Source organism: Hemitrygon akajei, chromosome 7 (assembly GCF_048418815.1).
Source record: "Hemitrygon akajei chromosome 7, sHemAka1.3, whole genome shotgun sequence".
In the NCBI taxonomy this organism is placed as follows: Eukaryota; Metazoa; Chordata; class Chondrichthyes; order Myliobatiformes; family Dasyatidae; genus Hemitrygon; species Hemitrygon akajei.
Window position 1 is genome coordinate 77,177,034 of NC_133130.1, and position 16,552 is coordinate 77,193,585.

A 16,552-nucleotide genomic window follows, 5' to 3' on the forward strand; every position below is an offset into this window, starting at 1 on the left:
ATGAATATAAAATAAAAATTACCTAAAAGAGAGAAGTGAAGGGATCCTAAACTAAGGTGGCAAGGGACATCAAAAGGATTTGTTCTGACATTCCCAAGAAATTCCCTATATAGAAAAGTCTTTCTAAAGCTTGCATGAAGTCTTGCAATGGTAGTTAAAACGCAAAGCCATCAATTTTAAAGAAAGATTATAGTGAAAGCATACTGGGGCAAAAAAATACTGTGATATCTGTTAGTAATTGGGTCCTGAAGTTCAAAGTTTCTTGCAACAAAATTAACATCACTGCTTGAAATATGTTGATCTGAATTCAAAGTAACTAAAAACACAGAGCTGCAAAGTTTAGGTGGGTAAAAGGATGAAACTTTGATTAGACCTCTTGCTAGCTTTAACCCAAAGTTCTTATTAGTCTTAAAGAAGAATTTTGACAAAGGTTATTGAGCCACCCAGCCACCTGCCCAGACTTGTCTGGTGAACTTGTCTCAAATATTTTGTTGCACTTAATTAGTGCGTGGTTATTTTTTATTGTTACTTGAGTGTTTTGTGAAAACTCCATTAATTAGTTTGATGTTATATCTTTGTAAGGTCCCAGTAATCAAAACTAGATCACTTTTTAATTTGACGAAATACTTCATATCCTTGCTAAATGTTGCTGGAAGAAGAGACGTTCAGAGAACTGATAGATACTATGAAGAATTTCAAACTTATTTGCAACTAGTGTGCATTTTTTAAATGCATAACATTTGCAGAGCTGCAGAATAGAGTTTCACATATTGTTCTCAGTCTTTGTCAATAATCAACCTGCAAGGCTGCAAAGACTAAGCAGCTAATTCTGGGTCAGGAATATTTTCCTGAATTTTTTTCATATTAGAATTTTACTACTGACAATTTTTTAATTACTTCTGATTTTATCTTCCCTGGCTAAGTCACATAAGTAGACCGGAATATCAATTCAAAGCTCAAAGTAAATTTATTCCTAAAGTACATACACAGTGGCATGCAAAAGTTTCGGCACCCCTGGTCAAAGTTTCTGTAACTGTGAATAGCTAAGCGAGTAGAAGATGACCTGATTTCCAAAAAGCGTAAAGTTAAAGATGACACATTTCTTTAATATTTTAAGCAGGATTACTTTTTTTATTTCCATCTTTTACAGTTTCAAAATAACAAAAAAGGAAATGGGCCCGAAGCAAAAATTTGGGCACCCTGCATTGTCAGTACTTAGTAACACCCCCTTTGGCAGGTATCACAGCTTGTAAACACTTTTTGTAGCCAGCTAAGAGTCGCCCATTCTTCCTTGCAAAAGGCTTCTAGTTCTGTGAGATTCTTGGGCTGTCTTGCATGCACTGCTCTTTTGAGGTCTATCCACGGATTCACGATGATGTTTAGGTCAGGGGACTGTGAGGGCCATGGCAAAGCCTTCAGCTTGTGCCTCTTGAGGTAGTTCTATTCAAAAGGTTCAAAGGAACATCTAAACAAGCCTGTTGCATTTTGGAAACAAGTTCTGTGGACTGATGAAGTTAAAATAGAACTTTTTGGCCGCAATGAGCAAAGATATGTTTGGAGAAAAAAAGGGTGCAGAATTTCATGAAGAGAACACCTCTCCAACTGTTAAGCACAGGGATGGATCGATCATGCTTTGGGCTTGTGTTGCAGCCAGTGGCACGGGGAACATTTCACTGGTAGAGGGAAGAATGAATTCAATTAAATACCAGCAAATTGTGGAAGCAAACATCACACCGTCTGTTTACAAAAAAGTGTTCAAAAGAACAGTGCATGCAAGATGGCCCAAGAATCTCACAGAACTAGAAGCCTTTTGCAAGGAAGAATGGGCAAAAATCCCCCAAACAAGAATTGAAAGACTCTTAGCTGCCTACAGAAAGTGTTTACAAGCTGTGATACTTGCCAAAGGGGGTGTTACTAAGTACTGACCATGCAGGGTTCCCAAACTTTTGCTTCAGGCCCTTTTCCTTTTTTGTTATTTTGAAACTGTAAAAGATGGAAATAAAAAAGTAATCTTGCTTAAAATATTAAAGAAATGTGTCATCTTTAACTTTACGCCTTTTGGAAATCAGGTCATCTTTTACTCACAGTAACAGAAATTTTGACCAGGGGTGCCCAAACTTTTGCATCCCACTGTATGTCACCATGTACAACCCTGAGATTCACAATAAATACAAAAAAACCCATGGAATTAATGAAAGACCACATCTGTCAGGACAGACAAACAATCAGTATACAGAAGACAACAAACTGTGCAAATGCAAGAAGAAAAAAGAAATAATAACAATGAAGTATAAATAAGCAATACGTATTGAGAACATGAGATAAAGGATCCTTGAAAGTGAGTCCATAGGTTGAGGGAACAGTTCAGTGAAGAGGTGAGTGAAGTTAGTCTACTCTGGTTCAAGAGCCTGATGGTTGAGGGATAATAACTGTTTCTGAACCTGGTGGTGAGAGTCCTGAGGCTCCTGTACCACCTTCCTGATGGCAGATGTAAAAAGAGAGCATGGCTTAGATGGTGGATCCTTGACGATGAATGCTGCTATCCTGCAACAGCGCTCTGTGTGGATGTACTCAATGGTGAGACAGGGCCGTATCCACGACTTTTCCATCTCTGATTCCCCGATGAAGACAGGCTCATGGACCTCTGGTTTCCTTCTCCTGAATAGTCATCTTCAGGACATGCCACAGCATCTCAATTGGGTTAAGATTTGGACTCTGACTTGGCCATTCCAAAGCACAAATTTTCTTCTTTTTAAATTATTCTGTTATTGATTTATTCTTGTTTCAGATCATTGTCTCCTTGCATCATTCAACTTCTATTAAGCTTCAGGTGACGGACAGCTACCCTGTCATTCTCCTGTAAAATATCATGCTACAATTTTGAATTCATTGTTCCCTGACCAACTGCAAGCTGTCCAGGCCCTGAGACAGCAAAGCAGCCCAAACCATGATGCTCCTTCCACCATGCTTCACAGTTGGGATGAGGTTGTGGTGTTGGTGTAGAGCCCCTTTTGCTTCAAACATAGTGGTGTGCATTTCTGCCAAAATGTTCAACTTTTATCCCATCTGTACACAGAACATTGTCCCAGAAGTGTTGTTGAACATCCAGGCGGTCTTTTAAAAACTTGAGATGTGCAGCAATTTATTTATTTATTGGAGAGGAGTGGTTTGCTCCTTGGTGCCCTTCCATGAACACCATTCTTGTTTTTCTTGTAACGTTTCTTATAGCGGATACATGAACAGAGACATCAGCAAGTTCTGGAGATTTCTGCAGGACTTTTGCCATTACTCTTGAGTTCTTTTTCACCTCGTTCAGCATTGCACATTGTGCTCTTGGTGTGATTTTTGCAGGATGCCAACTTGGGAGAGTACTGAATTTCCTCTATTTGTAGACAATTTATCTTACTGTTGTCTGATGAACACTTTAGGTCTTTAGAAATCCTTTTATAGCCTTTTCCTGCTTCAGGCATCTCTACAGTTCTTTTTCTAAGGTCCTCTGAAAGTTGTTTAGATTGAGGCATAGTGCAAATAATCAGATCTTTCTTGAGAAGAGCAGGCTCTATCGGTAACCTGACTGTCTTTTTTATGGGGCAGAGCTCCTCTACAACCCACACCTGCAATCTCATCTCATTAATTGGAAAATTTGACTCCGAACAGCTTTTGTAGAAGGCATTACCCCAGAGGTTCATATACTTTCTTGAACCTAGACTGTTATTGTTTAAATGATGTACTCAGTATTAATGAGAAGTACAACTGTTTGTGTGTTATTAGTTTAGGCAGATTGTGTTTGTCTATTATTGTGACTTAGATGAAGATGAGACAATATTGGATGACTAATCAATGCAGAAAACCAGGTAGTTGCAAAGGGTTCACAAACTTACTCTTGCAACTGTACCTTCATCTGCTTAAAGGTGCTGTACCTGCATGCTCGAGAGTTAAGTCTGCTGAGTCCTTCAGAAGATTGTGAAATCGCTAGTTTGTTAAGACTGTTCAAAAATGTGTTGCTTGAAGGGAAGTTGCAAACTGCAGTTTGCAAAAAGGGTAGTTCAGAAGTTTTAGAAGTTTTGTAAGCTTCCCACAACACATTGCCATGGTTCGCCTGTGCCATTTGCAAAAGAGGACTGTGATGTAAGCCTTATTGATAGCTATTTCCCAATATGATGAAAATATTTCTCATTGACTGATTATCAGAAACTATCCCATCAGCCATAATTAAACATGTACCAAAGTTTTATTTTTTGGATCTGAAATATTTTTTAATTGCTGTGTGACAGGTTGAAGAGCTAACTAAAGAATGGACAAATAAATGGAACGAAACTCAAAATATCCTTAAGGTAAGAAATAATTTGATTTTTAAAAAACTAAATTGACAATCGGTATTTACTGTAGGGTATTCCCATACAGTTTGAGGGCTATACTGTTATGAAAGTGTATGATTTATTAAAATTCACAGCTGCCTAATTATTACATACTACAAATTTTAATGCAATTCCTGTTGTGCTAAGTTGCCATGAACTTGCAGAAATAGACCTTACAAAAGGTTAAGCACTTTCTGAATACCAGTTCTGAGACGTATTAAGCTATCTCTGTAAATACATTTCATTAATATGCAAGTATTGTGCATGAGTGTGAGACGTAGGATAAGATCTTTTTATAAATGGTGCTGTCTTTGTGATAATTTGGTAGAACAGCAGCTCCTAATACTTTGCAAGTAATGCACAGTGAAATGTGCTGATTGAAAATGTTTGGCAGATGGTATTACAGAATGAGACGATTTTGTTTTTATGAGTGTCAAGAGGTTGGAGGCTGTAATTGTAGTATCTTTGGAGAGAAAATTTGTTTGGCCATTAGCTTTGGGGAATATAGTTTGTGCTCATCTGATACAATTAATTATTCCCTTGTTAAATTTTGATGTGTGCTTTCCATATTATGTGCAATATGTTGACAGATTGGAATAATTTAAGTAAAAAATTATGAATATTATAGTGTTTGGAGCTATAATTGCATGTCTTTTTGAGATATTGTGTATCCTTACTAAATTAGCAATACTTTGGGTTTGTGTTGAAGTTTACTTGCGTAAGTACATTTATTATCACTTTTTATAAATGGGTTATACCTGCTGAGTTAAGGCATGTAGTCTTAATTGGTGTACTTCATTTAATTTTAACTACTATCAAGGAGATGTTTCTAGGCATTATGCACCTGCTAATTTTTACCTATACAGCACAATTCTGATAATCCACTATCCACCCATTTGGAATTCATGATTGTTTGGCATCTAACTGATTAGGCAATATTTCCTGCACTGTCTTCCCACTCACCATATACCAATTACAGCACGGAAACAGGCCATCTTGGCTCTTCTAGTCTGTGCCGAATGCTTACTCTCACCAGTGCCCTTTTCCCATGCTGTTATAAAACTGACTGGGTTCATTGGGAAATGTATTATAATTATAAAAAGTGAATCAAAAATGTGTTTGGGGTATTAAAATAAGTAACATCCATTGGTCTGGAAAATCCACTAATCTAGCTCCACGAAAGTCTAAGCAAGTTGGATTATTGGAGTTTTACTGCATATTGTGCATATTAATTCCAAGATAAAATGAAAGTAGCAGTAATGTCTCAATTACTTGTTCAAATATAATGGTACTAATTGGTTTCAGTGACTTATTCCAATAAATTATTTGCTGAGACAGACCCATAAAATTAAATCAAAACAAAACAATTCTCTCTCATTGTCTTTCCACCTGTTGGACATGATGGAGACTGGTCTCTCCCTTTCCGTTTTCTAGCTCTTTTCTAACCTGATGATGCTTGTATTGTTAACAAATGGTGGGGAAAATCCAGGCAATCTGTCAATGCACGAAGTAGGCTTTGCCAGTACCCAGCAATAGCCCACACTCACATAGCTGACCAGAATGCAGCTCTTAGCCCCATATCACTGTGCTGAACCGTCATATCTCCCATGTCAACCTAATGGTGACTCTTTGATTTTACAATAGGTACCCTTTTTTCCTGGGCTTTGCTGTGGGAAGGGCAGGTATCTGCACTAAATTCCTGGTACAGTTGTGCTGTCAATAAATAGTGCGCAATACTTTATAATGTTTTAATGACTTTTCATAGCAAGAATAATTAGTGCTGGCCTCGTAAGAACACTTCCTGAGCAGTAAGTGAGGTGCCAGTATAAAACAGAATGCTGTTCCACTGATTATTTACAAATGGATTTGCCAGTGATTTCCACCCTCTCCCGGGCTACTGAAAAATGATGCAGCTTGACATCATTGGTTTGTTATTTGTATAATAGTGATTTAATATTTGGACAGCAATGCAGAGATCATGCCTGGGACATTCTTTACTGACCCATGCTACCTTACTCAGTCCTGAATCAGAAGTCTGATTATTCTAATATGTTTGTAGCATTTGATGTTTTACATAATATATGTAGTATAAAAATGATATAAACTATTAGATATGTATACACGTGTGTGTGTGTGTGTGTGTGTGTATGTGTATGTATATCCCCTTTTTGACACAACAAAATTATTCATTCAAAATGCAACAACATGATCATAAACAAAGAGATTCTTATCTAATTGTGGAGGCAGCTGTTTGATGGTGATCTCATTGTAATAGTTTAAGCCTCATGATACATGAACCTGTGTCAGTGTCAATTAATATAGGTTAAAATCTCACCTTCAATTTGTTTCTCATTATGGATACTGCCTCCTATAGAATGTTCATATTAGTGACTGTACTGGAATTGGAAACCAATGAATTTCTGTTGAGTCAAAGAAAAATAAACTAATTTTATATGAGATCTAGTTTCTAAAAGATGTTAAAACATGACATAATTAATAAAACATGCTTTTCTGTGGTTGTAGAACATGTGGTATTTAGAGATGTTTGTATAAAGACAAATGCATCTTATTTAGAAAATGTTATTATCCATTTTCTCCAATGTGTAAAAAGTAAGTTTTTTTTTAAGAAAGGAATTGCATGAATATTTTACAATTTCAGGTTACTGATACTGAAATAACAATACATTAATAAAAGTTTTATGTTCAAAATGAGCAGCTCTTTTGTTACGTCAATCAGTTATGGCTAGACATATTCCATTATTCAATCATTACTGTCAATCCAGGGATGGAGGATTGAGAAATGCAGAAAGGATGACCAGGAGTAGCCCCAGCCATACCACAATATCATGAGATTTTGGCCATGTGAAGCAGAAATATATGCCTACTTGTGTGCTAAACAACAAAACCAGCATGCATGAGATCAAGTTAAACGATCTTGCAAACAATGGATCACATCAAAGTTCTGCAGTCCCACCACATCACGTTGTGAACAATTAAGTGCTAACGGTAGAAGGATGCTCCGATGTCATCTCCATCCTCAACAATGGTGGGGTTCAGCATATGTATGCAAAAGAAAAGGCTGAGGCATTTGCAACCATTTCAGACGAAAGTATCAAATATATGATCCATGTTGCCTTTATTCCTGAGATCCGCACCAACACAAGCCAGTCTCAACTAATTTTATTCATTCCATCTGATTTCAAGAAGTTGCCAAAAGCACTGAATATAGTAAGACATACGAATAACAGCTTTTAGCCATGTTACTCCAATGTAATTACAATACTGCCATCTTATTTGACAATGTGAAAATTTTCAATGTTTGTCCCATTCACAAAACCAGGAGAAATCTCCAGCTTACTAACAATCTGTCTATTCTCAATTGTCAAAAAGACAATGTTAACTGTCATTAGCAGTGTAATCAAGTGTCCTGCCAATAATCTACTCACCAGGACCATTCAGCTCCAGGCCTTACAACAGATCAGGTCCAAATTTGAATCCAAGAGCTGAATTCCAGTAGCAGGGTGAGAATGGCTCTTCACAAGGCTTTAGACCACCTGGGCAATAGAAGCACGTATGTCAGGATATTCATCGTCTAGAGCTCAGCATTTAATACCATCTTTCCCACAATCCTGATTGAAAAGTTACAGAACCTGGGCCTCTGTACCTCCCTCTGCAAATGGATCCTCAATTTCCTAACCGAAAGACCAGTCTGTGCAGATTGGTGATAACATCTCTTCCTCACTGTTGATCAACACTGGTGCACCTTGGTGTGTGCTTAGCCCACTGCTCTACTTTCTCTATACCCATGACTGTATGGCTAGGCATAGCTCAAATACTATCTATAAATTTGCTGATGATACTATTGTTGGTATAATCTCAGATGGTGATGGGAGGGCATGCAGGAGTGAGATATACCAACTAGTGGAGTAGTGTCAGCAGCAACAACCTGGCACTGAATGTCAGTAAGATGAAAGAGTTGATTGTGGACTTCAGGAAGGGTAAGACGAAGGAACACATACCAATCCTCATAGAGGGATCAGAAATGGAGAGAGTGCGCAGTTTCAAGCACCTGCGTGTCAAGATCTCTGAGGATCTAACTTGGTCCCAACATATCAATGTAGTTATAAAGAAGGCAAGATAGTGACTTGACTTCATTAGGAGTTTGACGATATGTGGTATGTTAAAAAGTACACTCAAAAACTTCTATAGATATACTGTGGAGAGCATTCTGATGGGATGCATCACTGTCTGGTATGGGGGGGGGGGGGGGGGTTGCTACTGCACAGGACCGAAAGAAGCTGTAGAAGGTTGTAAATTTAGTCAGCTCCATCTTGGGTACTATCCTACAAAGCACCCAGGACATCTTCAAGGAGCAGTGTCTCAGAAAGGCAGCATCCAGTATTAAGGACCTCCAGCACCCAGGGCATGCCCTTTTCTCACTGTTAGCATCAGGTAGGAGGTACAGAAGCCTGAAGACACACACTCAGTGATTCAGGAACAGCTTCTTCCCCTCTGCCATCCGATTCCTGAATGGACATCAAACCCTTGGGCACTACCTCACTTTTTAAATATAATTTCTGTTTTTGCATGATTTTTAATCTATTCAATATACATATACTGTAATTGATTTACTTTATTATTATTATTTTATTTTATTTTTTCTTCTAGATTATGTATTGCATTGAACTGCTGCTGCTGGGTTAACAAATTTCACAACACATGCTGGTGATAATAAACCTGATTCTGAATGACTGCTGTTAACATTTAAGACACCTTTTGAGTTTGGCATCAAGTTACCTTGGTAAAACTAATGTCAGTGGGTATCAAAGGGATATACTTCTATGGCTGGAGTCGTAACTCATACAATAGAGATAATTCATCCTAGATCAAGGACAATACTGCAGGAATTGCTTAGCACATCTTCAGCATGCTAAATGCCATTGAATAAAATTGCCCATACCTGTATGCATCATCAGGCATAGACTGGAAAAAAGGGTCAAAGCTATGTTTACATTTTAGTGCCCAGCAGTGACCATCTCCAACAAAAGAGCTGCTGTAACTACTTATCCCAGGCATTTAGTGGTAGTATCCATGCAAAATCTCACAATGTCAATAAATTGTGAACCGCATTATGATTACTGCCTGTGCCACGCGACAGTGAGAGTTGGAATGGAATGAGGTGGAGGATAAATGTGTGGCTGAGGGATTGGAGCAGGGGGCAGGGATTCAAGTTTCTGGATCATTGGGACCTCTTTTGGGGCAGGTGTGACCTGTACAAAAAGGACGGGTTGCACTTGAATCCTAGGGGAACCAATATCCTGGCGGGGAGATTTACTAAGGCTACCGGGAGACTTTAAACTAGAATGGTTGGAGGGTGGGAATCAATTTGAAGAGACTAGGGGAGAGGAGGTTGGTTCACCAATAGAGAAAGCTAGTAGACAGTGTATGAGGGAGGATAGGCAGGTGATAGAAAAGGGGAGCGCTCAGACCGAAGATATAGGGGAGAAGGAAGAAAAAGATAATAAAATTGTTTGCACTGTTAGGGAAAAACAGAGAGGAAGAGGTGGAGAGTTTCTTAAATGCATCTATTTTAATGCTAGGAGCATTGTAAGAAAGGTGGATGAGCTTAGAGCATAGACTGATACCTGGAAATATGTTGTAGCTATTAGTGAAACATGGTTGCGGGAGGGGTGTGATTGGCAACTAAATATTCCTGGATTTTGTTGCTTCAGGTGTGATAGAATTGGAGGGACAAGAGGGGGAGGTGTTGCATTGTTTGTCAGAGAAAATATTACAGCGGTGCTCCGGCAGGATAGATTAGAGGGCTCATCTAGGGAGTCTATTTGGGTGGAATTGAGGAATGGGAAAGGTGTAGAAACACTTATAGGAGTGTATTATAGACCACCTAATGGGGAGTGAGAATTGGAGGAGCAAATTTGTAAGGAGATAGCAGATATTTGTAATAAGTACAAGGTTGTGATTGTGGGAGATTTTAATTTTCCACACATAGACTGGGAAGCCCATTCTGTAAAAGGGCTGGATGGTTTGGAGTTTGTAAAATATGTGCAGAATAGTTTTTTGCAGCAATACATAGAGGTACCAACTAGAGAAGGGGCAGTGTTGGATATCCTATTAGGGAATGAGATAGGTCAGGTGACGGAGGTATGTGTTGGGGAACACTTCGGGTCCAGTGATCACAATACCATTAGTTTCAATATAATTATGGAGAAGGATAAGACTGGACCCAGGGTTGAGATTTTTGATTGGAGAAAGGCTAACTTTGAGGAGAAGTGAAAGGATTTAGAAGGAGTGGATTGGGACAATTTGTTTTATGGGAAGGATATAATAGAGAAACGGAGGTCATTTAAAGGTGAAATTTCGAGGGTACAGAATCTTTATGTTCTTATTAGGTTGAAAGGAAAGGTTAAAAGTTTGAGAGAGCCATGGTTTTCAAGGGATATTGGAAACTTGGTTTGGAAAAGGAGAGATATCTACAATAAATATAGGCAGCATGGAGTAACTGAGGTGCTCAAGGAATATAAAGAATGTAAGAAGAATCTTAAGAAAGAAATTAGAAAAGCTAAAAGAAGATATGAGGTTGCTTTGGCAAGTAAGGTGAAAATAAATCCAAAGGGTTTCTACAGTTATATTAATAGCAAAAGGATAGTGAGGGATAAAGTTGATTCCTTAGAGAATCAGAGTGGACAGCTATCTGTGGAGCCAAAAGAGATGGGGGAGATTTTGAACAATTTCTTTTCATCAGTATTCACTAAGGAGAAGGATATTGAATTGTGTAAGGTAAGGAAACAAGTACATAGAACATAGAATAGTACAGCACATTACAGGCCCTTCAGCCCACAATGTTGTGCTGACCCTCAAACCCTGCCTCCCATATAACCCCCCACCTTAAATTCCTCCATATACCTGTCTAGTAGTCTCTTAAACTTCACTAGTGTATCTGTCTCCACCACTGACTCAGGCAGTGCATTCCACGCACCAACCACTCTCTGAGCGAAAAACCTTCCTCTAATATCCCCCTTGAACTTTCCTCCCCTTACCTTAAAGCCATGTCCTCTTGTACTGAGCAGTGGTGTCCTGGGGAAGAGGTGCTGGCTGTCCTCTCTGTCTATTCCTCTTAATATCTTGTTCACCTCTATCATGTCTCTTGTCATCCTCCTTCTCTCCAAAGAGTAAAGCCCTAGCTCCCTTAATCTCTGATCATAATCCATACTCTCTAAACCAGGCAGCATCCTGGTAAATCTCCTCTGTACCCTTTCCAATGCTTCCATATCCTTCCCATAGTGAGGCGACCAGAACTGGACACAGTACTGCAAGTGTGGCCTAACTAGAGTTTTATAGAGCTGCATCATTACATTGCGTCTCTTAAACAATATCCCTTGACTTATGAAAGCTAACACCCCATAAGCTTTCTTAACTACCCTATCTACCTGTGAGGCAACTTTCAGGGATCTGTGGACATGTACCCCCAGATCCCTCTGCTCCTCCACACTCCCAAGCATCCTGCCATTTACTTTGTACTCTGCCTTGGAGTTTGTCCTTCCAAAGTGTACCACCGCACACTTCTCCGGGTTTAACTCCATCTGCCACTTCTCAGCCCACTTCTGCATCCTATCAATGTCTCTCTGCAATCTTTGACAATCCTCTACACTATCTACAACACCACCAACCTTTATGTCGTCTGCAAACTTGCCAACCCACCCTTCTACCCCCACGTCCAGGTCGTTAATAAAAATCACAAGAAGTAGAGGTCCCAGAACAGATCCTTGTGGGACACCACTAGTCACAAACCCTCCAATCTGAATGTACTCCCCCCACCACAAACCTCTGCCTTCTGCAGGCAAGCTAATTCTGAATCCACCTGGCCAAACTTCCCTGGATCCCATGCCTTCTGACTTTCTGAATAAGCGGACCGTGTGGAACCTTGTCAAATGCCTTACTAAAATCCATGTAGATCACATCCACTGCACTACCCTCATCTATATGCCTGGTCACCTCCTCAAAGAACTCTATCAGGCTTGTTAGGCACGATCTGCCCTTCACAAAGCCATGCTGACTGTCCCTGATCAGACCATGATTCTCTAAATGCCCATAGATCCTATCCCTAAGAATCTTTTCCAACAGCTTTCCCACCACAGATGTAAGGCTCACTGGTCTATAATTACCTGGACTATCCCTACTACCTTTTTTGAACAAGGGGACAGCATTCACCTCCCTCCAATCCTCCAGTACCATTCCCGTGGACAACGAGGACATAAAGATCCTAGCCAGAGGTTCAGCAATCTCTTCCCTTGCCTCGTGGAACAGCCTGGGGAATATTCCGTCAGGCCCCGGGGACTTATCTGCACTAATGTATTTTAACAACTCCAACACCTCCTCTTCCTTAATATCAACATGCGCCAGAACATCAACCTCACTCATATTGTCCTCACCATCATCAAGTTCCCTCTCAGTGGTGAATACCGAAGAGAAGTATTCATTAAGGACCTCGCTCACTTCCACAGCCTCCAGGCACATCTTCCCACTTTTATCTCTAATTGGTCCTACCTTCACTCCTGTCATCCTTTTGTTCTTCACATAATTGAAGAAAGCCTTGGGGTTTTCCTTTACCCTACTCACCAAGGCCTTTTCATGCCCCCTTCTTGCTCTTCTCAGTCCCTTCTTAAGATCCTTTCTTGCTACCCTATATTCCTCAATAGACCCATCTGATCCTTGCTTCCTAAACCTCATGTATGCTGCCTTCTTCCACCTGACTAGATTTTCCATTTCACTTGTCACCCATGGTTCCTTCACCCTACCATTCTTTATCTTCCTCACCAGGACAAATTTATCCCTAACATCCTGCAAGAGATCCTTAAACATCGACCACATGTCTATAGTACATTTCCCTGCAAAAACATCATCCCTATTCACACCCGCAAGTTCTAGCCTTATAGCCTCATAATTTGCCCTTCCCCATTTAAAAATGTTCCTGTCCTCTCTGATTATATCCTTTTCCATGATAATGCTAAAGTCCAGGGAGCGGTGATCACTGTCCCCCAGATGCTCACCCACTGAGAGATCTGTGACCTGACCCGGTTCGTACCTAATACTAGATCTAGTATGGCATTCCCCTTAGTCGGCCTGTCAACATACTGTGACAGGAATCCATCCTGGACACACCTAACAAACTCTGCCCCACCTAAACCCTTTGGAACTAATCAAGTGCCAATCAATATTAGGGAAGTTAAAGCCACCCATGATAACAACCCTGTTATTTTTGCACCTTTCCAAAGTAGAGTAGTTGTGGAAACTATGATGATTAAAGAAGAGGAAGTACTAGAGCTTTTAATGAATATAAAAATCGATAAGTCTCCGTGTCCTGACAGGATATTCCCTAGGACCTTGAGGGAAGTTAGTGGTGAAATAGCAGGGGCTCTGACAGAAATATTTCCAATGTCATTAGAAACGAGGATGGTGCTGGAGGATTGGTGTATTGCCCATGTGGTTCCATTGTTTAAAAAGGGTTCTAAGAGTAAACCTAGCAATTATAGGCTTGTCAGTTTGACGTCAGTGGTGGGTAAATTAATGGAAAGTATTCTTAGAGATGGTATTTATAATTATCTGGATAGACAGGGTCTGATTAGGAGCAGTCAACATGGATTTGTGTGTGGAAGGTCATGTTTGACAAATCTTATTGAATTTTTTGAAGATGTTACTAGGAAAGTTGACGGGGGTAAAGCAGTGGATGTTGTCTATATGGACTTTAGTAAGGCCTTTGATAAGGTTCCACAGAGAAGGTTAGTTAGGAAGGTTCAATCGTTAGGTATTAATATTGAAGTAGTAAAATGGATTCAACAGTGGCCGGATGAGAGATGCCAGAGAGTAGTGGTGGATAACTGTTTGTCACGTCGGAGGCTGGTGACTAGTGCTGTGCCTCAGGGATCTGTACTGGGTCCAATATTGTTTGTCATATGTATTAATGATCTGGATGATGGGGTGGTAAATTGGTGGTAAAGATGATACTAAGATAGTTGGCATTGTGGATAATGAAGTAGATTTTCAAAGCTTGCAGAGAGATTTAGGCCAGTTCGAAGAGTGGGCTGAAAGTTGGCAGATGGAGTTTAATGCTGATAAGTGTGAGGTGCTACAGTTTGGTAGGAATAATCAAAATAGGACATACATGGTAAATGGTAGGGCATTGAAGAATGCAGTAGAACAGAGTGATCTAGGAATAATGGTGCATAGTTCCCTGAAGGTGGATAGGGTGGTGAAGTATGCTTTTGGTATGCTGGCCTTTATAAATCAGCATTGAGTATAGGAGTTGGGACGTAATGTTAAAATTGTACAAGGCATTGGTGAGGCCAAATTTGGAGTATTGTGTACAGTTCTGGTCACTGAATTATGGGAAAGATTCAACAAAATAGAGAGAGTACAGAGGAAATTTACTAGAACGTTACCTGTGTTTCAGCACCTAAGTTACAGAGAAAGGTTGAACAAGTTAGGTCTTTATTCTTTGGAGCGTAGAAGGTTGAGGGGGGACTTGATAGAGGTATTTAAAATTATGAGGGGGATAGATAGAGTTGACGTGGATAGGCTTTTTCCATTGAGAGTGGGGGAAATTCAAACAAGAGGACATGAGTTGAGAGTTAAGGGGCAAAAGTTTAGGGGTAACACGAGGAGGAACTTCTTTATTCAGAGAGTGGTAGCTGTGTGGAACGATTTTCCATTAGGAGTGGTAGAGGCAGGTTCGATTTTGTCATTTAAAAAAAAAATTTGGATAGGTATATGTACAGGAATGGAATGGAGGGTTATGGGCTGAGTGCAGGTAGGTGGGACTAGGTGAGAGTAAGCATTCCACATGGACTAGAAGAGCCGAGATGGCCTGTTTCCGTGCTGTAATTGTTATATGGTTATTATCTAAAAACATTACCTGTATTGGTGAGGCACTGTGGCTGCAAGAGCAGGTCAATGGCTAGGAATCCTATAGTATGTGGCTAGTTTCCTGACATGAAGGCTTTCTCACCATCTACAAGGCAAAAGCCAGGAATGTGATGGAATGCTGTCTGGCACCCCATCGACCTCTAACCATTCATTCCTTCCACTACTGATAAACGCTAGTTTCGGTGTGTGTACTTGAAGATGTCTAATTCTGCAAGTCTTACCACCAAGGTGACAGAAGGTACATGAGAACATCACCGCCTGCAGATTTGGGCACCATCCTGACTTGTCGCTGGGTCTACATCTTGCAATGCCTAAATGGTACTATAAAAGTATATTCACCAAAACTTGCCTCTATCTTCTCAAGGACAATTAGGGATTGGTGATAAATGCTGGACTTGCAATGAAAAATTCATACTGATCGAATTTTTGATGTGTTTTTATTTAATTGCCATACATTTTGAAGTACAGTGGGCCCTCCTTATCTGTGGGAGATTGGTTCCGAGAAACCCCCGCAGAAACAAAAAATCGTGGATGCTGAAGCCCCTTATTTAACCTTAAATAGTGCGGTGGTCTTTAGGACCCAGCAAAACCCCGGACTTTATTTAACATGTTCAGTGCAGTGGACATTAGGACCCGGCATAGCTCTGAATCTGCTGTGTTTTTATTCACAAAAATAAACACGATCACGATTGAAAATAAGGTGGAAGTAATAAAGCAATCGGCAAGAGGTGAAACGTCATTGGAAAAGCGTTAGGCTACAGTCGGTCAACGATCAGAACAATTCTAATGGAGCATTTGAAAGGCCCTGCCCCGATGAAAGCTACAATTATTACTAAGTAACGCAGTGGTTTAATTATTGAAATACGTATGTTTCTTAAGTGTTTTATATGCATAGAAAGTTAAAATATGTCCTATATACTAAGAAAAACGTTTGACTGACCGACGCTAAATAATACCGGATGTACCTGTTCCGACTTCAAATCCAACTTAAAGACGGATTCAGGAATGGAACTCATTCATAACCTGGGGACTGCCTGTACTTTTAAGTCATTTCTAGATTACTTATAATACCTAATACAATGTAAATGCTATGTAAATAGTTGTTATACTGTGTTGTTTAGGGAATAATGACAAGAAAAAATAGTCTGTACACACTCAAACAAGTGCTGGAGAGAACTTGCGGGTTTTCCCAATCCGCGGTTGGTTGAATCCGTGCATGCAGAATCCGCAGATAAGGAGGGCCGACTGTATAG

The 16,552-nt window shown here is 39.9% G+C and overlaps 1 protein-coding gene across 3 annotated transcripts in view; it reads left to right on the forward strand.

Annotated features, from left to right (window-relative positions):
* kif16ba (kinesin family member 16Ba) overlaps positions 1–16,552 on the forward strand; it is a 163,964-nt gene that overhangs the window by 49,853 nt on the left and 97,559 nt on the right. For all 3 annotated transcript variants that reach the window (XM_073051259.1, XM_073051260.1, XM_073051262.1), the window contains exon 12: positions 4,275–4,334. In XM_073051259.1, the coding sequence (XP_072907360.1) occupies positions 4,275–4,334 (60 nt within the window). The remainder of the gene's footprint in view (positions 1–4,274; positions 4,335–16,552) is intronic.